The 24,611-nt window shown below is 42.9% G+C and overlaps 1 protein-coding gene across 1 annotated transcript in view; it reads left to right on the forward strand.

Annotated features, from left to right (window-relative positions):
• PARD6G (par-6 family cell polarity regulator gamma) overlaps window positions 1-24,611 on the forward strand; it is a 68,104-nt gene that overhangs the window by 7,487 nt on the left and 36,006 nt on the right. Inside the window, exon 2 of the mRNA XM_055706062.1 lies at window positions 6,091-6,313. Within this exon, the coding sequence (XP_055562037.1) occupies window positions 6,091-6,313 (223 nt within the window). The remainder of the gene's footprint in view (window positions 1-6,090; window positions 6,314-24,611) is intronic.

Raw genomic sequence — 24,611 nt, forward strand, 5'->3', positions numbered from 1 at the left:
GCTTTTAGTAACCAAGAAATGTTCTTCCAAGGATTGCTTGCTTGCCCCTAATTACCTTTACAATGCAGGCCAGAAGTTAAAGATGAAACGTACCTTTGGAGACGTTCCCTCCCTCTAAGTGAAGGCACAATCTCCCAGTACAGAGGTAGGCCCGTTTCCATTGGAAATTCCTGAAGTTAATTGAGGCAGAAATGTCTGGGGCAGGGTGTGGTGCACCAGCCCCAAGCCAGGTGGCCTGGGGCCATCCCTCCTGCTTCTGCCCTGCACAGCTGTTCCCAGTCCCCCATCAGGTCTGGCTGGGGTATGTGTGTGGGGTGTATGTGTCAGATTACTTCCCTGTAGCTGTTGTTGGCCCTGAGCTCATGGGGAAACCTTTGGTGGAAACTAAAAGGGTCTTAAATAAGTTTGCAACCAACCAGAGCCCTTACACTTACAGGTGCCTTGTAACTGTGCAGATATCTCTTTGTAAGAGACCTGTACTGGTGCAGAGCTGCCTTTCTGCAGGACGCTAGGCTCACAGGTTGAGCTGCTGTTGGGCGTGTTGACTTCGATGGGAGGGGTCTTTTGTCGCTTTGGGTGGCAAGACACCAAATGTTCCTTTCCCCCTTGTGCTGATAGTGACATACCATGGATGTATGTTTGCATCTCGTGTTGTATTTGTGCTAAAGCTGTGTGGTGCCGTGGTGTATGTGGCGCTTAGTGTTCTTTTGAAAATATAGGACCAGCTTGGTCTTCATCCTTTGCAAACAGACTTTGGTTTGTTCCCAGAGGTGTAAGGGACTAGAAGAAAAAAGGAAGAGATTTGTGTTTGGAAAGGTAAACCAACCACTTCAGGCAAAGATTTATTTTAAAGGCTTTGCTGTGACAACTGTTTCTTGAAGGAGGACAGCACCGTGAGTTTAAATATCAAGAGTGAAGCAGTGAGGAAATCTGGCACTGGGTGCTGCTTGGAGGCATTGCTCACTGAGAGGGATGGTAGGGAGAAAGCAGCTACGTGGGTGACCTGATAGGAGAGGAGCTACTGGGAACAAGGGTGGTGATGAGTTCAGACGAACAAGCTGGGAAAACTGCTTTTATGGATAACTGTTTTTACCAGCTACCACCAACCAAGAAATGGGTCGTAGTGAGACAAGACAGTGTTTAGGAAGGCTAGGGAAAAGTATAGGGCAGCAGTCAAGGCAAAGTCCAGCTGTGCAGATGAGTAGCTGAATGGTGTCCATGGATTTAAGATATTGGGCAGAAAAGATCTGGGTAATAAATACGTAGATATATGCAACTGCCTGGATGATGAGTGGTACTGAAGTTACAGGTGCTGGGGAAGGCAGTGTAATGGTCTTGTGCCCAATAATGAAAGAAAGTAGGTGAAGCAGGGAAAAGGGCAAGTAGCTTCAAGTTGCCCTTGAGCTGGCAGCTGAGCATCTGTGAAGTGATCAGTAAGAGACTGCATGGGAGGTTGATCTGAGAGTGATGGGGACAGAGAAGCTGAAGTTATCTTCTGAGTAGATGCAGAACAGAGAAAAATGTTCTCATGGACAGAGCCTCCCAGACCGCTGGAGAGGTTTGGAAAGGTTGCAAAGCTGCTGTTTTTCAAACAAAAACAAAAAGCAGAGACATGAAGCATTGTTTCCAAGAAGCGTGAAAAAGAGGAACCAATGGATTTCTTTGGGAGGAGAAACTATTCTAAGAATTGAAGATATTAAAGCATGGCTGTGTTTTTATGGGGGAGTGGAAGGGGAGAATGCAAGGGAGAAGGGTAGGAGTGTGGCACGATGCCAATCAGGAAAAATGTTGGGGGGGGGGAAGGTAATGAAATGGTGTCTCTGATGGGGCTCCTTTGAAGGGCAAATAGATGAGAGGCTGTCTTGCTCTTGTGACTGTCTCTTGGAAGAAACAACAAGGTGAGCAGGGGACTCCCACGCTTCCCGCCAGCTTGATCATTGGGATGGAACACAGCTGCTTTGGGGCAAGGGGTTGAAGGGGAGGAGAGAAAACTTGTTGCTGCAAACATCTGCTTGGTTGGTGGCAACTTGCCGCCATAGTGACACCACAGTGAGATTGGGAGCAGAGCAAGAGAGTGCTGGGTGATCTAGGGAAGGCATGGCTGGCGAAGAAAGAACGGAGAAACAGAGATGTGAATGTGGCAGCAGAGCTCTGAAGTCCCAGATGAAGTCAGCCAGCACAAAACCACTTATGGTCAGGCTTCCCTCCTCCTCTTTCTGGCTCTCTACTCCTCCTCACTGATAAAGCAGCCCTGACCAGGTCTTTCCCACTTCGAGAGTCTCACAGGTAAGCAGGAGTTACAATCTATGCAAGGATGAGAGTGTTTGCTTTTCTTTCTGTTCCTGATTTTACTTCATGGGAGAAGTAGGTGGCTAACGTAATTAATGTTTATTGCTCAATGTTGCTTTTATTACAATAGCCTGAACTCAAAGCCAGCAATAAACTAGAGGGATGGCACCTCATAAACATAGGGCTTCATTTTTGACCCTGTAAACTTTTTGAAACTTAACATTTAAAGGAAAATGAAAGTTGGTCTCTCTGCAAGTAACTCTTCCATTTCATTTCACAAAATAACAGCCCTTCAAGTAAACAAACCTCACAATCTTGCTCCCTCCTCTCCTCTGACCCCTTGTCCTCCCTAGCCAGGAAAAAAACCCCAAAAAACCAGTTGATTGCTCTTGGTCAGCCTGTGTAAGTTTTGGTCAGCTAGCTGTGACTTTTTTCTTCTTTAACATAACTTGTATCAAAACACTGTGCTCTTTCTTTTTTATTAATTTTTCTTTGCATCTGTTTTTGCTCAGGGTTCCTGCTTGATGTATAGACTTTTGTTGGGTGCATTTTGTCATCTAGCTGCAGGCAGCAGGTGTAGTGGCCAGCTGATAACTTGGAGGATCCTGGGGCAGAGCCTGTTCGTTTTGAAACAAAACATACAGTTCTTTCTAGGGTTTTTTTTCCGGTCATAATTAGCTCTGTTAGACTAAATTCTAAGTTCCCTTGGACCCTCCTGTCCTCTCACTTCTGCAATAATACATGTGGTATTTGGATTAGATAAATAGGTCAGAATCATTTACTTCATTATAGAAAGCTAATCGGCTTATTAAAACTGTTAGTTTATCAAACAGTGTAATGCAGTATTGTTCTGGCAGAGATTGTGCTGGCAGACAGCAGTCCTTGTGTGTCTTTCTGTGGAGGGATATGCTAAAGGTGAGCTTTGTTTGTAGCTTAGAAAAGCAGATAGTCATCTTGGCTACCTGTGCAAAGCCCTCAGAATTTGTAGTTTCTGGAGGATACGTTGAGGATGTTATCTTGAAATCCTGGCAGAATACAATGCAGAGCACCCGGTCTCTAAGCTGTGTGGTACTGAAAAACCTGTTATTACTGCAATACTCTATTGGCCTCGTTAGGGATGATGAATGAGCTTGAAGCATTTTTTCCCCCCTCTTCTGAAAAGACATGCTGACAATGGTTGCTGCCTGTGTGTATGCACAGTGTAAATTAATCAGCTAAATTACTGCTACAGTAATACTAACCTTTAAACAAAAAACCATCATCCTCATTATCTGCTTAAATCTCTTTGAAGAGACTCTTCCTTTCTCCCTCTCCTCCTCTGCAGAACCACCATCTAGCTCCCTTGGCTTAAAGGGCTGTGCCATGCAAAAAGCACAAGTGAAATTGCATGTGTTTGTTTCCTGTTGTCCCGTTCCTAGGTGAAGGAAGTGGTCTCTGGGGCTGAATGTGTGACCAAGTTAGTTTGATGATGTGGTGTTTGCATCACACCTCAGTGCCCCAAGTCTGCAGTTGTATCCCTGTGGGTGGACTGTTGCTTGCATATCACACTCCACTGACACAACCACGTCTGGTGTGCCCAGAGGGGTTAGGCTGGGAGAACTGGCCCTTGCACCAGCTGTACTCCTCTCATGTGGCAGCTTAAACTGAACTTTGGGTCACACCAATGTGTAAATAACCATCCTTCCTTCTTTTCTCTCTCCTTTCCCACGTCGCTTTCCTGCTGAGCATGATGCCCTGGCTCGGTAGCTGGCCTGTGCCTCGGCTGGTGTCTCAGTCAGAGGAGGAGCGATGGCCTCCCCAGCAGACCATGCAGGGCAGGTGTCCCGGCAGCTGTGTAGGATGGGTGTCATACTGGCTGGGGTGAGACTGCACAGCATCCGCTGCCTTGCAAGTAGTATGCATGCTAATGATCCTGAACAAGTTGTCCAGTAAACACATGATTACTGGGACTGGTGTCTGATACCCTGGCAGCTTTTTCAGCTAAAGGAATGCAGTGTTCCCCTTCAGGTGTGTGGGGCAGGAGATGCAGCAGTAAACAAAGCCTTCCTTGCTCCTGTCCCTTTAGTTTACCCTGTTGATGTTAAACTTGGCACGCGGAGATGGTTGCTTCTGTTTGAATCTAGGAAAAAGAAAACTTTCAGATACTTTTCAAATAAATTCAAGCTTTTTTTCAGTCTGAAATGTGTCAACAGAAGTAAGCTGCCACTTGGCTTTTTCTGGAGAGGAGCAGGGCATGGAGGACAAAGGACTGTTTTCCCTCCACTGGAACCAGCTGTGGTTTGTTCAGCTTTTGTGCGTTTGGATGGGCACTCTGAATTGAAATCCAAACTGGAACTAGCAGTTAATACTACAAACAAGCGGCATAATTTGACTAAACAAGCTTTCAGATGATCACAACTAAGCTTTGATGCTGAAGAGTGGGATTTTCACAACTGCGGAAGTAATTTGAGAACATAGTTGCACCCAAAGTCGGTAGGGTTGTGTTTTCTTTTTTTTCTTGAAGATTATTATGGTGATGATTCATACTTTTGTTAGTCTCAGCAAAAGAGCGGCTTGCATGTATAGTTGATTTAACATCTGAGAACCTTTAAGCAAGTCATTTTCCATTTTGAGAAGAGAATTTTCTGTAGATAATTTTTTTTTTCTCTTTTTTTGTTTTTTGTTTGCCTGTTAGTTTGTCTTTGGTTTCTTGCCTTGGTATTGATTGACATGGCAAATGAGAACTTCTGTGAGATCCTAGTCATGGCCTTCCTTGTTCTTGGATTTATGGATGTGGTTCCATGCTTTCAGGAGTGAGTTAGCATGGGTTTAGAGGTTCAGCTGATGAATGATGAACAGATTTACTAGTACTACTCACTCTGAATTATGAAAGTAAATGTACCAGAAAGATGACTTATGCTACTTAATTCAGCTAGATGCCTGTTTTCATCCTCCTAGTTTCCTTGATTAGAGAATCATATTTTTTCCTTCTATTTTTAATAGCATATTTGGTTTCTAATATCAGAAGTAAGATCCATTGAAATCTTTTCCTCAGTCACTTTCTGACTGACTTAAAATAAGTTTTATAACATTTTCAATTGTGCAAAATCACCACCCCGCACCCCCACCCCCCTCTTTTTTTTTTTTAACAGCCACTTAATGGTCTGTAGAGCTTCAAAAATAAAAATCAGTGGAGTGACAGAAAAATCAAACCCATGAAAACTAACTTAGAATAAGAACTTTCCTCCTCCTGTATAGATTACCAGGAAATTCAGGGGACATGTAGAGTGAGTGTATTTCCTAATAACAAGCTGTGCGCTCGCATACCACACTTCTTTAAAGGTCTTGTGGTTGGGATCCCAGTGGTATTGATGGGAAATGTGCAAAGAATTTTTATAAGGTTGTTTGAATAGCTGAGTAACTTCTTTTGAAAGCAGTAGAGTGAACACTTCTGCTTTGGAGAAGAATGTTTCTGTGGATGCCTGAGGTGATGATAATGAATGATGGAGCTTCAAAGTTAAATCCTACAAATACAATTATCCTCTTGAGGATTTAATGAAATCTTAATATTGAAAAAATGCACTTCCTTTTAAAGTGGCACGCTTGAGCATTTCTATTGTCAGGTAGGGTGGTGTCTTGGTAGCCATGGTTATATTCTAATGTGAGGACCTAAAAGGCCATTTGTAGACTTGAAAGCACAGATAGGTATCTGTATTCGTCATAGAAAGAGAGGGGTGATGTACATCATGTTCAGATGCCAAGCTAGAGCATTGGGCTGTGGTGATGTTTGACAGCAGATGCTCTCTTTGTTTTCTCTTGCAGTTTGGGGCAGAGTTCAGAAGGTTCTCTCTGGATCGCTACAAGCCAGGAAAGTTTGAAGACTTCTACAAACTAATTCTTCACATTCATCATATAGCCAACCTGGAAGTGATGATTGGATATGCTGATGTGCATGGAGACCTTCTCCCAATTAATAACGATGACAACTTCTTCAAGGCTGTTTCAAGTGCTCATCCACTGCTCAGGGTTTTTATACAAAGACAAGGTAAGATGCAATTTCATTTTGGTGCCTCAGTGTGTGCTGGGGGAAGGTGAAGCCTGGATCTGCGGCCCTCATTTAAGGTTTGAGATGATATAAGAGGAACCTAGGAGCCTTTTCTGTCCTCAGGCACTTCAGTACAGCTTGCAGGAATGGCATGACTTCAGGGCAGGCAAAGGGACTCTGTTGCTGCCTGTAAGGTGTTTGAAGGATAACTTACTAAGAATCACCATGAGCCCCTCTTTTTCTGAGGGGAGTGTACCTCGTGATAGTGGTACTGTGTCGTCACTTGAGCATGCCAACTGCACTACTCCACTTGTTTGAGGGAAGGGATCTACTTCACATTTAGAAATCTTATCTATCCATCTTGACAGTCAGTGTCATACCCAAATGACTCATGCCTGTATAGTGTGTGAATGCACACAGATAGGCAATTATAAAAAGAAAAAAAAAAGTTGTCACAAATGAGGACTTGTTTTACTATGCTGACTTGGCAGACAGACAAATGATGATTCTCCCCTCTGTCCTTACACTAAGGAGTGTTAAATTTTCCTATTTTGAATCATCAGGCAAACCCTGGGCAGAATTGCCCAAAGGTCAAGGTGACATCAGGTTGGCTGTGTGTTGTTCTTGTCAGGCCTTTGTTGCAGATACTGGAACCTTCTCCTTAAAGACCATGTTTGGCGGTTGCTTCAGATGAGGATTGGATTTTCTATCAGGATGTCTTCCGACAGAGCTACTTAAACCCCAGGGGAACCTAACACTTTGTTAACACCACCTCCACAGTTTTTTCAGTCATGTAGTGATTTATAGCACAGGGCTTTTGGACTTAGTCTTGTCAGTAGCAGAGTAAGAAATGAGACTTGATCTGAGATTTTGAGCAGTCATGTAGCTTTTTTGGCTTGAACTCTCTGCTATGTGGGCGTTTTTACTGATAAGGATTTAGCAGGAGGCTCTAGCCTCCTCATTGGTATGAGCTGGTGCAGTGTGTGGTTTGATTTGGTGGTGTCAGATACATCCAGGGCTGCACGGCCCTGCCCGTTCAGAGTGTGTTGTTTGCCACCTTCTTTTAGATGGGAACAAGTGCTCCAGGAGGCAATGGAGAAGATGGTCTAGAGCAGTTTGTTTTGTTTGTGTGTCTGTCAGATGAGTGGAAATCTCTGTGGGAGAGGACTTGGGTTGCTAGCTCTCCCTTGTACAGAAAATGCGAAGGTGGATGACAACTCCTATTAAGTCTGCTTCCGGCAGTGCCTGTTAGGGCTTGTGAATGTTCGTGGTGGGTCAGGTCATGGGAAATCACTTGCATGACTTTGTCATGCCTGCATCAGTTTGAGTTTATTCATGTCTCTGGATCAATCCTGTTCAGAATGCATGCTCTTCTTGGGCAGACTGCTGAAGTCACCAAGTATCCCCAACTCTGTGTTGGGAGGAGGGTTGCCATCGAAACACTGATCACAGAAGTAGGCAGATGAGAGAAAACTGTTGACTGCATGTGGAAAAAATGCTCGCTCCTCTTCTGTAGGAGAAGCATACTAGTTGTGGAAATTTGTAACTTGTAACCTTAATGGAGGAGTGCAGTATTTCCTTTTTAAACAGATTTTCTTTTACCTGTTGCTCAGTGAAAAGAATCATGCCAACAATTAGGGAAACTTATACAAGAGGGAAGACAGGCCCATGCCTCCTCATGAGTGGCAAAGCCTGAAAGCTTTCTCAACACACATTCTCCCTCTATAAAGCTGAAGGGAACAGTAAATTCTGGCCTATCCCTTTAATTAATGGCACCTTTAATAAGGGACTCCTCAGGTTAACATTTGAAATTCATACTTGTGGATGCTCCCAAACAATCATGTCCATTTCCTTTTCTAAGAAGCCATTAGAAATTGTTCCCTTGAACAGTGATGGGAGATAGTGAAACCTTGCTTGTCTCTTCGTTCTTTGCTCCCCTGTTGTTAGACTGGGGTGATGGACCAATGCTGGTCCTTCTGTTGGAGACTTGCATTAGAGAATGAGATGACTAGCACCAAGAAGTCATTGTGCCATTCAGTGGAATGTGATGTGCCTGCCAGTGCTTCAGCTCACACCTTAAACTCTGACTTCAGATGCTGGATATTAAGGTGATGGGGATGCTAGCGCAAGGCCAGTCCTCTTCTGTGACTTTGAAGGAGACTGCAGAATGTGGGCTCCCTAGGCTGTTGGATTGGGGATTGCTGCCCTTCAGTGGGAGGAGTCCTGGGAGATGGCTGCCAAAGGCTGTTCTCTCAGTTGTGGAGTAGGGAGGGTTTGAAAGAACTGGGCAGAAGTATGCAGGCATGGAAGGACTGAATAGTTGAAGGTGGTTTTTTTTTTTCTAGCAGATCAAACTGTTTATCAACTGCATGATTAGACATCTTAGCTATTTTCCTTGGTTTTGGCTGAGCTATCCTTTCTCTTGTCAAGTGAATTATACAAGCATGTTAAAACAGCTTAACTATTTGTTCCTGGAGTGGCAAAATAGGTAAATTACTCCTTGCACAATAATCAAGCAACAGTTTGCTAGTTTGATTTTTGTTTGCCTGGTTGCTCTTCATCTGAGCTTAGCCTTACACTTTTTCAATTCAAAAGTGCTTCACTTGGTTGTCCCCAGGGGCAAGCAGTATATGCACTGCTTGGATTCCTACATGCCAGGTTAGTGTCCAGGTATGGGATGGCTCTTCTACTCCACTTCCTCCTTTCTGCTCAAATCTCTTTAGTCTCAAATTTTTCAGGATCATGGTAGCTCTTCCCTCCCCAGGTGGGGGATGTCAGTGCTTATTAGCCAGCCTTTTTCACTGTGGACCTGAATTGCCATTCCCAGTGTGCTTGCAACAATAACTGTTCATAGTTCTTTGAGTCTTGAAGGCTTGGGGATGTTGGCAGGTCATGTTTGAGTAAACTCAGCTATTACAAGCTTTTATAGCTCATGGTGATACATTTGCTGAAAGTACGTGGTGCTCCTTTTTTTTTTTTTTTTTTTTCCTCCAATGCCAAATTACAGTGCAGACAAAAATCCTAATTAGAGAACTGGGCTATAAAAAGAAAAGGCAGTCTTCCTTCAACTTGCTTTCCCAGGCTGCAAGTATGGTTTGTGTCCTGTGTTGTAAACTGATGCGGCTCTTTTGACTGCATTAGCACAGTAGTGATTTATGTCAGCTGATGCTTTGAGCCCATGAATTTATTCATTTGGCTGTAACTGAAATTGGACATACCCAGAACTCTATGCAAGGTGCCTGCTGCTGGGGAACGGACGGATGTCCCAAAGACCTTAGAACAATGCAAGGAATTATGGATGTGTTTGACTTGATCCATAATAACTGAACTCTTGTACTCAAGCCAAGACCCGGATGAAGGAAGAGCTTATCTGATGATGCAGTTGGCCATCATTTTTTCAAGACTACCTTTGTTCTGGCTGACTTAAACTACAGCTCTTGAGAAAATCTCTTGAATACTGCAAAAATATTTAAGTGTAAGCTGTGAATTCAAGCAGAAACAAAGAATAGAGAAACTGAAAGGAGTTACTATTACATACTGTGAATGCATTACATTTTTCCTTCTATGATTAAATGGAATGATATTATTAACAAATGTTGCTTTAATGCCTGTCTCCCAGAGGCAGGGTATGTGTTCAAACCAGACTGTATTGGAGGCTCTTAAATGGAAGGGAATAAATAGCAGAATTATACCTACTTTTTAATTGTAAACCTGCCTGAAATGACTCTTTGAACTTTGCAAGTGGACTATAAGGATGTAAGTGGAGGTCTACCAGGTAAAAGAGATTTCAAGATTTCTCCTCTTTTGCTTGGGTTACTACTATGGCGTATTTAACCTAGGAAGTTCAGAAACTCAGGGAAGTGTTGCAAAATTAACATGCTGGTCACCCTCTAAGTACTCTGTGCAGCACTTTTTTCCAAGGAAGAGAGGTAGATCCAGGACCAAGATGCTGAACTACAGCAACCATAGTGAGTAGAGTAATATTTGGCTCTTATTCTAACTGAGCACACTGCTGTAAATCCGGACTGATAATTCTGATTCTGGGGGAAGTGATGGAGGCTGCTGATGACCAGACCTTCACTTCCTTCTACTCTTCAGGCTTTATAGTTTGCACGGGCAGTAACAGAAAATCTGTGGTAGCTCTGGTAGCAAAGGAAATGAGAGAGGTGGTGAGCAGACTGTCAAGCCTCATCCCTGATCCCACACTGAGGTCAAATGAACTTTTCTTCTGAGAAGCTTTTTTGTTTTGTCTGTAGCATGGCTAGAGGTGTCTCCTGTGTGGTGGTTTGAGGTTCTGGACCTCTGCCGCCTTTGCCTGAATTTCTGTGAGTGACCTTATTCCTGTAAATCCGTAGTGTTGATGAAAACATATCCCTCAGCAGAACAATTCTCAAGGAAAGCTTGAAGGAGTTGGGGTTTGGAGAAATAACAAACTTACTTATATATTCAGGCAGTCTTCTTGAGAAGACTGTATATAGAGTGTCAGTAGGGACTGTGATTGTGCACATGGCAGTTGTGTGAGTACAGCTGCCATTCCTGTGAATCTGCAGGTGTATTACTACTGCTGTTAGGTAACCTCCATAAAAATTACAGTAAATTAATGAATGTGGGGGCACTTGGTCAACTCTAAAGCAGATTTTAGATCAAATTCGCAATCTTTCCACGAATAAAATTAATTTTAAAGCTTTCTAAAGGTTTAAGTGGTTTCATGGTAAGTGTCCTACAAGTAGAAGACAGGTGAAGTGCTGGATATGTATTTCAGTGTATCTTTGTCAAAGATCACACTTCTTTCAGAAACATAAAAGGCAAAAAACCTGAAGAGCATTCTAACAGCAGATAACACTCTACAGCTTACTGCAGCAGGGCCTTACATAATTTTAGTAAATGCCACAGATGAACTGCAGGTGTTAATTGGGACAGCCTGAGGTTGGAGAAGGCTGATGTCTTCTGATACTTGTATTGTCTTGCATTTTGCAGTCTGGAAAACTGACAGTGTTTAAAAGCCATTAAGTACCATCTTCAGAAACTTGCTCCAAGTGTAATTTCTTTTGTAGTTGTATTTTAATAGTCCGTTACTGTAACAGTAAACCAGTACTGAACACCAGTCCATGCTTTTATCCCTGAGCGGTTAGAGCTGCTGTCTACCATTAGTTCTCACTTAAAGCTTGATCCAAAAGCAACAGGGGAAAAATGTGCATTTACCTGGTTGAGTTTTGGATTTGGCTTGTTTTAATTTACATTAAATCAAAGACTGGAGAATGCTGGGTTTATTTAACTGCATGCAGTGACTAATGTATTTAAACTGCTGTGCCATGCAACGTATTTCTGTATGTTCAGAGGCAGTTCATAACTCTGCAATTTGTTATTTACCTGGCAAAATTCTGTTCTGCTCGAAGTACCAACATCTGTGCTTCGCTTTCTTGTATTATAAAATCAGAGCAATCACACTCAGTTTTAAAATAAAAATGTGCTAATGGGAAACATGCCCAGGTCTGACTGAAAAACTGATGGTGGGTTGTTTTATTGTCTTTCATACTCTAAGCAGATAATCCCCAGGAATGGTGGTTGGCTCTCTAACCACATGTGTTAAACACAAAAACTGGCTTTGAGGCAGCAACTAAAATAAAACCTATTTCCAGCTACCTAAACCCTTTAACTCTCTGCTTAGCCTTCTAGAGTGGGTACAGTTGGAAAAGTTTTGAGTTGAGGTCTTTCACATCTTTTTGGTTCTTCAGTAACCTTCCTGTTTATTTTACAGCACAGGCATTGACTTCATCTTCTCAAAATGTATTTCTGAACAAGAAATATGTAGTTTTACTGCTCTTGTAGAAGGCATCTGATATATTAATGAAGCGGGTTGCAGCACATGTTGAGGGAAAATACTGAACTGCTTCTGGTCTTGCTCTTGGTTGAGCTGCGCAGATTTTCACAGTGGTTTCATGAGTCTGAAGGAATAAAACAGTTAAGGGTGCAAGTCACCTTCTGACCTGAGGTCTTCAGTTTATCTGCTCCTGTATAAGAGGAGAGGAGCAGGGAGAAGAAGCTCTTTTGACACTTGGTGTAGCTTGTTGGTGTGCTGGAGGGTGCAGCTCTGCTGTTGGTCAGACTGTCCTAGGGCTGCTACCCTGTCTCCTCTGCCCTGGTGCTGGTGTGACCCAGCGGCTGAACTCTCCAAGCCAGCTCTTTGACAGAAAACTAGTTGAGTCAGGAGCTAACATGGGATAGGCAGGGTCACAGCAGATTTAACATGATTTAACACTGCCATGAAGCCTCTATTTCCTGGAACTTGTCTGCTTGTAGCCTTTGGAAATGTGCAATGCCACTGTATTTGAAGAGGAGGCAAAGCATCTTGTCTTAGCTTTAACAAGATTTGAGGATGGTGGTAGATATCATGCTAGTATAATAGGAATTGCTGCTTGGCTTAGATTAAATCCTTTCATGATTTTCCTCAGAAACATCTCTGGTTTTGAGCTGGAGGGGTCTTTGAATACTTGTCAAGCCGAGTAATCTTTGTCCCACTCAAGTCCTTTGATATCTGAAGATAAGTAAAATGCAGCTGTTTGTTCCAGTGAAGTCTGGCAACAAATTACTGTAACTTCTCTGCTCTCTTTCATGTGTAAATGATGAGACTGGGTAGTCATTATCTTTCAACTACTTTATTAACCATCTTTAAAAGCATAGTATAGTATTTTTAATCTGGCTTGTCAAACATAAACACAAAACAGCCTTGGATTTTGTTGCTGGCATGGTTAGTGATACCTGGTGGCTGAGCAGAGAAAGCCAGCATGAGGCTGCTTCTCTGCTCCTCCTTGAAAACTCCATTTTTGAAGGTCTGAAGGTACTTGATTGTCATCACTGGTTACTTTAATTGCAACCAGAACAGCTGGTAAGCAAGAATTTTCAGTGAAAGGAGGAAGAAACTTGTGGAAATAGCATAGCCTGCAGATGAGCTTTGTGGTGGCAGTCAATAACTGAGAGTGGGAGCTGTTGCAGAAATAGGCACTGCATAAATAGTAGTAGTTGCAGTGTACAGTAAGCATGGAATGGAAGCCTGGCAAAAATGCTGCTGCTGGTCTGTCACTGGCAGCAAATGCTTCTTGCAATTTTGTGTTAAAGCTGCATGGGATTTGGTTTCTGTTTCAAAGTTTAGTAACTTAATAAATATACATAACAAAATATATTAATAATAGACTTTAACAGTTGATGCTGCTTAAAAATTGTATCAAGCTGGTTCCAGCACCACATGTTCTGCTGAATTTAGACCACAACTTGTTTACAGTGGGAACTCATGCAGCCTTTAATAGGAACCTCTACTCAGCTTCATGCTTCTTTAGCTGGTAACCTATAGAAGAATAAGCAAATAAACACTTTTTCTGTCCCTCCACACTACTATTTGTTGTCTTACAATTGCAGATGGCTGCTCTGACAGTATTTAAAGGAAAATAAAATAACCCCCCAATTATGTCTACTTAAAGTTAGTCTCAAATAAAACTATTTCCTGTTTTCTTCCTTGGTCTGACCCTTTTTATTTAAGATAGTGAAGCTGCTCTAACAGGTGGCTTGACCATATAAAACCAGTGGTGAGGAAGACTTGTCAAATGATCCACCTGTGTTAAGGTTCCTATGAGGGGAATTTTCCACTATTTATCTTTCCTTAGTAGTCAAAACAAGAGATTGTTTCCTGCTCATGGCTCAGTTTTTTTTCCTGTTGTGCCTGGTTGTCATTTCCCTTCTGTAAGTGATGGAAACAAGTGTAATGTGCAGATAATAATGAAATGCACTTGACAGTCTCTTCCTTGACACCGGATTTTACCTGAAGAGACTTCACAAGCTCAAAGTAGTTTTCCTGTAGTGAGGGAGAGTATATAGCACAATAAAAGACAAACATTAACTCAAGGCTCAGGCCTTCAGGAATAGGCTTTCTGCTAAATTTCTAAAGTACTCTAAATTTCTTAAGTACACTGCAGGGCTTATGACAACTTAATTGGTAGACTCCTGCACTGAAAGCAAGCATGCAGTGAAGGATGTTTCTGCTAGGTGTTTGTAGGCTTTAAAAAGTTAACTTGAAATATAACTCAACAGATAAAAACTCAAACTGGTTTGGATTTTTTTTTTTTTTACATGACTGAAAGCTCCTCTTTTGTCTTCATACCGCCTGTGTTGTCGGGATTACATGCTCCAAATTTAAATGTTAGTGTCAGCATTAACACTGTGTAAGAACTCTGGATGTTTTTCGGTTCCAAGTGAGAAAACGGTTTGGGGGAGGTTGAAAGAACTTGAACCTGCCCCTGATGATGATCTACTCGAATCTTATTTTTTCCTCTGTGCTATGTTTAGAGTAGCAAAGAATCCTGTGGGAATATTAAGGAAACTATTAACCTAGAAAACTTCAATGTTGTTCTTGCTTTTCAGTCTCCTGCTATATGCTGACATTAAGTGATGTAGAAGTTGTCGATAAGCAACCCCTAAAAACTTTCATATCTCCCCTGGCTAATTTTCTTGTGGTTTTTCTATTCCACTTCTTTCTTCAGTTTATAGCTTTTTCTTCCTTTCAGCTTTCTGTTCCTTGCAGTAGCTTTTTAACTGCTGTGCAAGGCTGTTGCTCACCAGGCAGGAGAGTGTGTTGGGTGAAAGCGTGCAGCTGCCGGTGGCTGTTTTGCTCCAAGTGCTTGAAGGAGACTTGGCGAACATTGGCATTGGTGGGACAGTGACAGAGCCGGTATGGAAACAGCAATTAGTGAGGAAAAACTGCCTGTTTGCTGTAGGTCTTAGGCCAGTTGGTTTTTTTTTCTCTGACAATCCTTTTCCATTAGAAATAATAGAGGAGTTGAGAAAAAAAAGAAAAAAAACCCACAAAAACACCCCAAGGAAAACTTTGAAGGAGAACATTTATTTAATTTGATTTCTGTACTACCTAGTGTCTGTGGAAGTTGGAGAGCTAGAATCCAGTGGACAGTGAGGGCATGGTGAGGCAACCCAGCTGCTGGCAGCAGCAAGCTCCAAAATGGTGTTTCTGCCTCCTCAGCTGCTGTGGATGAACATGGCTGTTTCCTCTAAAGCTGAGGTACTAGCTGAGGATTCAAAAAGACCTAAAGCTGTTTTCCTCATCCCTGAATGCCACTGAGGTATGACAAGAAGAGATATGTCAGTTACGACCTCGGGTTGGACACTGATGGCAACCGGTTTGTTCACTTTATTGGCCTGCTTTATTGCTGTTTCATTTTCATTCTGCCAACCAGTTTGGTAGTTTTAGTAGTATGTATCCAGCAGGTGCTGTGATTTTGTTTACAAAATAATGTAATATTTACATTCTTGCTTTTGTGCACTTACTAAGGTCTAGTTTTAAATGCAGCTGGCATGAGTAAAGGGGAGGAAAAAACACATTGTGTTAACCAGAAAACTATAAAGTTTCAGAGGAATTTCCCCTAAACTTCAAGAATCTAAATGAATAGATGAATGCTTTATAATAGAGCCCATAAGTAAGTCCAGGGGTATTATTTTTGTGGCCAGCAACAAGAAGAAATGGAGTTTCCTAAGCTTGCATTCCTTGAAGCTGCATAGTTCTAACATGCCTTATACTTTGTAGAGGGGGGAAAAAATAAAAGTATAGTACATTTGGAGTAAAGTATACAAGAAGATATTTTTAAAATTTTGAGAACAATTCTCAGCAGAGACAGAATATCAATAGCAGAAGGAATGCCAATATATATTGTGCCTGCATTACTCAGTCACTTAACAGTGCACTGGACGCTTGTGCAATATACTTGTTGCTTTTAAAACTTCTGCCCAAGTATTGGAGGAAGGAGAGGGTTGCAGACAAGGGAGCCAACTTAGCATTTATGCATCAAGCCTTGGTACAGGATCTCTCCGCAAGCCTGAATTGTCTTCAAAGCTACAGATGACCTCTTCATGGTGGGTTTTAGCTATATCTCTCACAAAATGTGAGATCCTTGTTTGCAGTGTTAAACTGAACTTAGGTCCTGCAGTTCTGTGGTTGAAAAGTTGCTTCTTCATCCATTAGGTTCCTTCATGAGGGAGTTAACTTTCCATGTGGGTAATCACACGATATCTCCATTTACCAGCCTGTAGCACCTGAAAGGTGGTATCCCAGGGATTTCCCCTGCACAGACAATAATTGAGTCTGAACAGTGCTGCTCGTTATTTGCTAGTGAGCTTAACATTTGCAAGGGTGCCTGAAAATAACTACTTCTGGCTGTGATTTTTCACTAGATCTGGCTAACATCACTTCTTGTGTAAATAGACCAAGCCCAGAGGCACATCACATTGTTTTTTGTTTTAGTTGATTTAGTTGATTTCAGTAATTGTGTGGCTGGTGCCTTTCTGACCTCTTCAAGGCATCTGTGCTTACACTGGGCCATAACTATGAAAAACAGGAAACTTTTTTTGTTTAACTTCAGTCTTCTGTTCAGGTCTCTTGCCTTTTACTTGTGGATGCAAAGGTGTTGGTGAGAGTATTGGGGAATTTCCCCTTCCCTGATTTTTTTGGCTGACTTCAAAGGCCATGTGACAGCTTTACCTGGCAGTTCTTGTCACAGTGTAGTTTGGTGTGTTTACACTTCTTGCATTGGAAGAGAGGAATTGAATAGCTGTCTGCAGGCTACCCTGAAGGTCCTGGCTCTAGAATAGCACTGGCCTGTGCTGTATTCCACTTCAAGTGGGATTTAATTTCTCCTTCCTTGATCTATTTGGGTGTCATACCATAGCACGCCTCCCACTGCCACACGCACAGTTTCTCAGTCACCTTACGGGGGACATACAGTGTAATGAAACGGTATGGTAGCTGTGGGCCATAATACAGGTTGTGTGTTGGAGATCATTCATTGCTGCACACCAGTCTCTGTGTACAAGCACAGCAGGGCACACTGGGGTAGGGGGAGGTATATAAGCTCATCTCAGGCCTACCATGTCATCCAGAGGGGATGGAGAGGTGAGGGGGAGTGCTGGGAGGAGCTGCAGACTGGATATCCATTGTGATTTAACATGTGCTGCTGTGGGCAAAGAGGCTTGGCAGTACCTCAAAACCCATCTCCCCTCTCTGAAACATTCCCAGAAGTAGCTGGCCACAGTGGCCAGCTCATGGGTTACAGATCACAGGAAACAGCTTGCCGCAACGTCCTCTGCTCGGATGACCCTCACGCAAGGGTACGTGTCATCTGCATCAGTGCTGGGAAGTGCAGAGTGGTGGTGAGCAAGAGGAAGGGTGGTGTTGCAGGTGTGCACAAAGCCCTGTCTAACAGTGGGCTTCAGTGGTGTTGGAGCCCATGAAGGTCATGTGGAGAGCATTCCTTCAGCTAACTGGTCCTATCTCTGGATGCCTGGTGTAAGGCTAGACAGCAATATTTCCCAGAGTGGCTTTTTTTCTTTTTTTTTTTCAGCTCTGTACCTCTGTTGGTCCTGGTTCAGCTGGTAGGCGGTGGTTATGTCCCACACCCTTCCTCTCACCAGTTGTGTCCTTAGTTCCCAGAGCCATATTGCATCATGAGGAAGTACTGGAGCTGCAGAGTGTGGTGCAGATGCCTTTCTATCCTTGTGGGTGTCATACAGTGTGTGGGTAGCATGCTCTTGAGTCTTGTTGGTCTGGTTTATGGGTGTGTTGTCCTTATCTTGGATAATCAGTGTCACTAACTTCATCTGTCTTCAGAAATGTTATTGCCTCTGTCTTAGACCAATTCCATGTGGATGTCCCAGGAGAACTGGAAGAGAAGTGTGAAGAAGATAATTCTGTATGTGCACCAGCAGCAGCTGTGAGAGGAAATTGTTTCCCTGATAGTGTAAACCTGTTTAGCTAGGTTGCTTGCTAGCACTTGCTGTATGGTAGCCTTCCATGGTGGTCCTTTTGCAACTGGTGTGAACTTTGCAGTTCCAGCAAACCAGGTTTCTCTGTCTTAAAAACCTCCTGGCACTACAAGGTATGTCAGTATTGATGGGTACTGCTTGAACATAGAAATAACAGGAACTTATATCCTTGTTGAGGAGGGATCACTGTGGAGGGAATGCTGCTAGAGGTATTTCTGCAGTTCTGCTGAGGTCTGATGAAGGTTTGTAAATGCAGCTTGCCACAGTCCCATGTCTGTAAGGTGCACAGAGTCTCTGGCATGGCGTTGCATCCCCCTTGCATGATGGGGTTGTTACTGGCTCATGCAGACTGGCGTGGTTTACACGCTCTGTACCATGCAGTTCTGGGGTCTGTAACTCGGATTTGATTCCAGTCTTGCTGAGGCATGGTTCCCGACTCCTAGTGTTTTTACTGTTTCAAGGAAGACATAAGATTTGCTTATGTTACTAGGTTTCATACAGCCTTAAACAAATCAGAAATGCTTATTATTCAATGCAGTGAATTAATCCCTGTCCTCTTGAATGTGGTGCTTGGCTACAGTGCATGCGGATGGGCTCTGTGAGCTCACCAAATACGTGAATACCCCAAGTGGTGAGCTTTGGTGCGGAGTGCTAGGGCAGAGTTCAGGGTCGAAGGGCAAGTCTTGGCCCTGTGCAGATGCAGTCTGGGTCTCTTGGGGCTCACATTACATGTAACTTGCAACTCCGTGCTTGGCTGCTTTGTTAGCTTGCAGGAGGGGTTCTGATGGTTCTGAGATTGAAGTCTTTGTATCACTGAGGTTTCTTCCAGAGTCTACCTACCCACAAACAGAAAGTTTTAGTCCAATTCAAAAACCAGAGGAAGAGGGAACACACAGGAGACTTAAACATGTGTGGGAAACATGTGGAAAGAACTGAAAGAACACCAACATTTCATTGGTTTTAAAACGGCGCCCAGTAAGGACTTAAGTTCCAAATTCATATATTCTGTCTGCAAAACCTCACTTTCTAGATCTTTTGCCTCAAGATTCTTCTTTTATGTAGTTAAAATATGAATAATTTTAAAACAAATAATCAGTTTAACTATTCTTTATAGCACTTAGCGTTTGCAGCCAGCTGGCTTGAAAAATGCATGTGCAGAAGCAGTAGCTGTTCTGAACAGCAATTTGAGAGGCCTAAGGAGCAGATACCTCGCTACCTGGCTAGAATGGTTTATGGAGACACCCTACCAGGTGTCAAGGTGGCAAGGAAGCTGGATGTTAAATTTGGGTAGTAAAGTACAGAATATGGTTCAAGCTTTTTATCTGTCAGCAGCATTGAGAATATTGGCACTTGGAAGAAACAGTGGTTGTATTTATCTATACTTGATGTGCTTATTTGAATCTCAACATCAATTCTTGGCAGCTTGCATGTCAGTAAAATAAGACAAGTTCTGCTGTAAGGTGTGGAAGAACAGGGCCACTGAAATACAGCTCCTGAATTTGCTTGCATTGTAGTGCTTTTATGGGGAGCTTTCCTTTTCACTGTTCAGAATGGTGTGTCTTTTGGAAACGGAGGGTTAAGAGGCTCATGATTACCAAGCCACTAGTTGACACAAGTGGTGCGTCTGCCAGGGTGGTGGCAGTCACTGCCACTAGCCACTCCTGAACAATGTAATAATTTCCATGATAAAGCGTGTGAGCTTTTGCAACTTGCAGAATTCTGCTTTCCCAAGAGCAGAAGGTGGGTAAGCTTTCTGTTTTGTTTTTTTTTTTTTAAGTTGTGGGTTGGGGTTTTTTTTGTGATGGGCAAGTTATATGCCTAATTCTTTATCATCCCACTAAGCTATGAATGAACAGCTTTTGCACTGGCCTGATAAGCTTTTCTTGATGGAAAAAAAAGAAATCGTGAAGTGTTTTTAAGATACTGAGATCCCATGATACTTAGTTATTTTTAATGATAAACTGAGGAAAAAACAAACTCAAGAGTTTGGGTGTGTTGTCTACTGCACCTTCAACTGGGAATCTACATCAACTGGGAAACAGCTGCCAGCTAATGGCTTTAAAACAGTTATGATGAGTAATCTGCTCAGGACAGGTATATATGAGTGATTTACTTTGATTAAAACAACCTGTCAAATGCACGGTTCTACCATTTTTGTTAAAGTTGGTTCCTGTCTGTCGTGTTCTTTCTCAGTCTCTCGGTGCACCAGCATGATACAGCTGCTGTGCTCTGCTGCTTATTATTTGTACCCTGATTCCTAGGCCTCCCACGTGGGCAATGACCAGTAAGAATCTGAATAGGCAGTAGCCCAGTACCTCTGGAGGATGATGAGATTCAAAGCCGAGGTGCCAAGTTCAATTCGGACCCAATAAAGACTTCAAGGAGCAGAATTGTTCCTCTGATTTGGTTTAGAAGATTCTGAGTCCTCATACATGAAAGGCGGTTGTGTCTAACAGCTCGGAGGACCTGACATGACCAGTGCAACACAAACCCCCTTGTATCTGTGGAAGTTCACTTGCCCAATAATGGTTGTGTAAATTGGGAGCTGGTAAGCAGCTGCTTCTCTTTGGACATAGTGTGTTTGTTTTCAAAGCAAAAGAAGGTGCTTAGAGGGAAGTCTGCAACCACAGCCATCTTCTTCCTGGTCATCTCTGTGTACATTCCTCTGGAAATGCTAAATATGGTACCTTGTGCCTGAAGTTTAAGCACAGCTTTATAGGAAGGATGGGAGTTTTGTTTCAACTGTTTTGAAACTGTATGGCTGGCAACCATTTTTTGTTGAGATATATTTACAAGAAGTCTAGAGCATAATGTTCTGTGTCAAAAACTGGAGGGAAACATCACATCATAGCCGTTCAGTAACTTTTTCAGCCAGGCCCTTTTTCAGATGAAGAATTTTCATTTTAAATTATCTTCAGTCATTTGAAAAAGAACAACCAAAAAACCAACAACAAACAAAAAACCGCCCGAACCAACAGCGCTTTTTGTACATGCACTAGCTTCTGCAAGTGTTGGGAAGTGTTTATATGTCCAGCTTTATTTCCTCAGCAGAAGCTGGGTAAACAATTCCTGTGCTGGCATGACGCATTCAAAACAGTCAAAGAAGAGCTGCTTCAGAGCATGTCACTCCTGTAGGTAAGGAGAGGAGCTATGTTCTGGTGTGTTGTCTCATGTACCTGTATTATCTTTGAGAGGCAGGTGAGATACTGGCTCCTTAAATAACAAGTCTGGTCTTAAGCATTTCATCACAAAGTCATTTGACTCGTCAGCTCCTGGGAATAGCAGCCCAGGCCCATTTTGCTTGTGGGGAAAGGGCTCCCTGGGAGAGGCTCTGTGAAGGCTTAGCGCGATGCTTTGTTTGCAGCTGCGTTAGTCTGGTTTTTTCTCTTGTGTTTGGGATGCAGTGTGTTGGTAAATTGGTTGAGCTTGGGGCATCAGGTCCTCTCCTAGGCTGCTTGGTGCAGCTCCATGGTCCTTTTGCAGAAAAAGGAGAAAGAGACCTTATTTTGGAGTGTTGCCACCATGTCTGCTGAATCGTGACCATGAAAACTGCTGAAGGGGGTCTGTGCTAAATAACAAGTGTTGTATGCCAATGGGTATTTTTGGTGGTTTCAATTACAATCGTCCTTTCTCTGAGAACCGCACTGGTGTTTGTGTAAATGGATGCCAAATCGCAACAGCAAAGCCACTGAGTATTTAAGCCAAATCCGAGGAAGAGAGGACACGTTTGCAGCAATGTGCCTGTTCTCAGCTGTTCCAGCCCATGACCCTCAGCCTCTTCCTTGTGTAAACATGAATAGAAGCAGTCAGGGACTTTTTTTTTTTTTTTAAATTTAGGAGCAATATTGGGAGGCTTAACTGGGAAGAGGCAGCACAGAGGATGGAGCAGTGGTTAGGCTTTTCAGGCTTTGTCTCAGTGGGAAAGTATGAATGCATTTAATACTGTATTTGCACTCTTGGCTGGCTGGGACCCAGCCCTGACCACAGCGCCTGCTGATGCTGCAGGGATTGCTTTGGCTTTTAGCACATGGATGGAGGAAAAGCACTTTTGGGAGCTTATTTTAGTAGGTTGAGAAGAGCAACCTACTTTGCCTCCTTTCACTTTTTCTTTCTTTCTTTTTTTTTCTTACTCTTTCAGCAAGACTCACTGTTTGGACATCTTGTGAATGAATGGCGGAAAGTCTTTGACTTCTGTTTTGAGGGGAAGCCAGGAGTGACTAACATTCCTTAATCTGATTTTATTGCACATTCTTGTCTTGGATATGTTTTCTCTTTTTTCCCCAACCAGAAGAGGAAAACAATCCCTGATGCAAGTGGCTTCTAAGCTCTCTCTTCCTGTAGCTCCACATGTAGCTCTCTGTATCCATTTGGGAACTGACTTTTGTGTATTGTTTTGTTTTCATGCAAAAGATCTTTCTGCAAACTGTGACTTGAATAAAAGCAGGAGGGAGTTCAGATGCTGAGAGTCCCTGGTGTCAGCTGAGGCAGGCAGCAGATAATCCCTGCTCTGTTCTGTACATTCATTAGCATTCTAGAAATACCTGACGTGTCTGTTTCCTGATTAGGAGATCTCTAGTCAAATGCTCATTTTCTCACAGGAAACAAAGTATTCAGAATTTCTCTGGAAAAATTTAGGAATGCCTTTCCGTGTACATAACTGTGGCTTTTTTCATTTGCACGTGTTGCTGGCCCCTGTTTTTTAGGGACCTCTCTGCATCCTGGTAAAGCTTTTGGTGCAGAAAACACTAGCTTGCTGCCTGCAGCCCTATTAATTCCAATTTCTTCTTCCTCATTTAATCAGCAGATGTGGGAGATGGGCTTGACAGGGGTTGAGAGAAGAGTTGAAATGGTTTGAAGGGGAGGGTAGTCTAAAGAAACATGATCAAAGCTGGCTATTATCACCGAAATGAGTGTTGCTATTGATGCTTGTTTATACCTTGTTAAGTCTTATGCATGTGTACAGTTTCATTTTATAGGTAGATGGCTTTTGAAAAAAATGACTTCTTTATGTGCTCTCCTGAAGTGAAACACTGCTTTCTTCCTCCTCCCCTCACCCCCAAGTAATTTTTAAAGTCCACAGCTACCAGGAGTGCTAAATTCTACCAAAGACAAAATGTATCCTGTTTGTTTAATAAATAATCAGCTGGCTTTGATTTTTGTCTTAATTTAGTTCAAGTGCTTGGGGGCAGAAAGTGCTTGGGAATGCAGCCTTTGGGGGTGGAGACTTTCAAGGAAAAACTCACGGACTAGAAAATTAAAGTAGCAGAGGATATATCACCCATCCAGGCTGGGGAGAGAGCACTGTGGTGCGTGCTGTTGCTTACAGCCACAAAGAATGAAACAGTGATTCCTAAGATAGTGTATTATAGTTAACATACTTTTAGTTAGGTAAACTTCAACTGCTTTATTTAGCTCTGGCAGCACTGGGTGTTTTTATTTGCAAAGCTCTTGCTTCTAAAGCCTGTGGTTGACTTCTGAGGTGCCTTCTGGAAGTCATCTAACTTTCATAGTTACCAAGGAAAAAATTTACAACCTGAAAACACAAGCAGAATGAGTATCTAAGGGACTAGTTGCATGCAGTGGTACGGGCAGTTGCATTTTGGCTGCTTCTGTGCTCTCTTGGCTGGACATGAACTGGTTTTACTCTAGAAGCCACATAGTTGGGTTAGCATGATGCCAAGCTTGGATTCCTGTGCCTGGTGTCCGGAGCAGGCTGGGAGAGCAGCTGTCTGCTGTGGACGAGAGAGCAGTGCCATTGGCCTTGGCACTCTACAGGTAAACTAACAGAACTACATGTATTTATTTTTTTTTCCTTGTGCTATGCCCTCTTTTTGTGTGAGGAAGCGGAGGAAGGGAATTACAATGTGTGGCTAGCACCTGATATTTACTGTACTGTAAACAGATAACTTGCTCTCCCACACTTCAATTTTTCTGGCATATGTGTTGTGAACAGTTCTTCAGCAGTATTAATACAGGTATCTGTACACCAAAAAGGGCTGTTAGGTAACAGCAAGCAAATGCATGCCCTCCTGGGTCCAATTATTCTTAAACACTTCAAATGGGCTCTATAAGCTTTACAGGAAGGAAGAAAATTGGTGGTTTCCAGAGGCTAACATCAGTCCTTTGATGATGACTCACAGCCATGGGGGACTAAAATGAAAAGTGGCCTCACTGAAAATTGAATGGCTCTGTGAGGAGTGGGACTGAAGGGGGCAGCTGTTTGAGGACAGAGAAGCCAACCCTCCTGAAAGCACAGGGGTCTGGCTTTGTTGCTCACACAGTTATCCTAGTTTAATTTCAATCCCCCTTTGCATGCACCAAGTTTACCCTGGTCGTCAGGTCCTGAACCAGCAGGGCAGAGCCATGCAGGCAATTGCTGTCAGCCTTGAAAGCATCAGTGACTGGGGTGAGGGAGGGAGGAAATGCAGTGCCAGTGTGTTGAGGTAAAACTTTCTGAAGAGGAGGAAGACTTCCTTGCTGA

This window comes from Falco cherrug, chromosome 3 (genome assembly GCF_023634085.1).
Source record: "Falco cherrug isolate bFalChe1 chromosome 3, bFalChe1.pri, whole genome shotgun sequence".
Taxonomy (NCBI): domain Eukaryota; kingdom Metazoa; phylum Chordata; class Aves; order Falconiformes; family Falconidae; genus Falco; species Falco cherrug.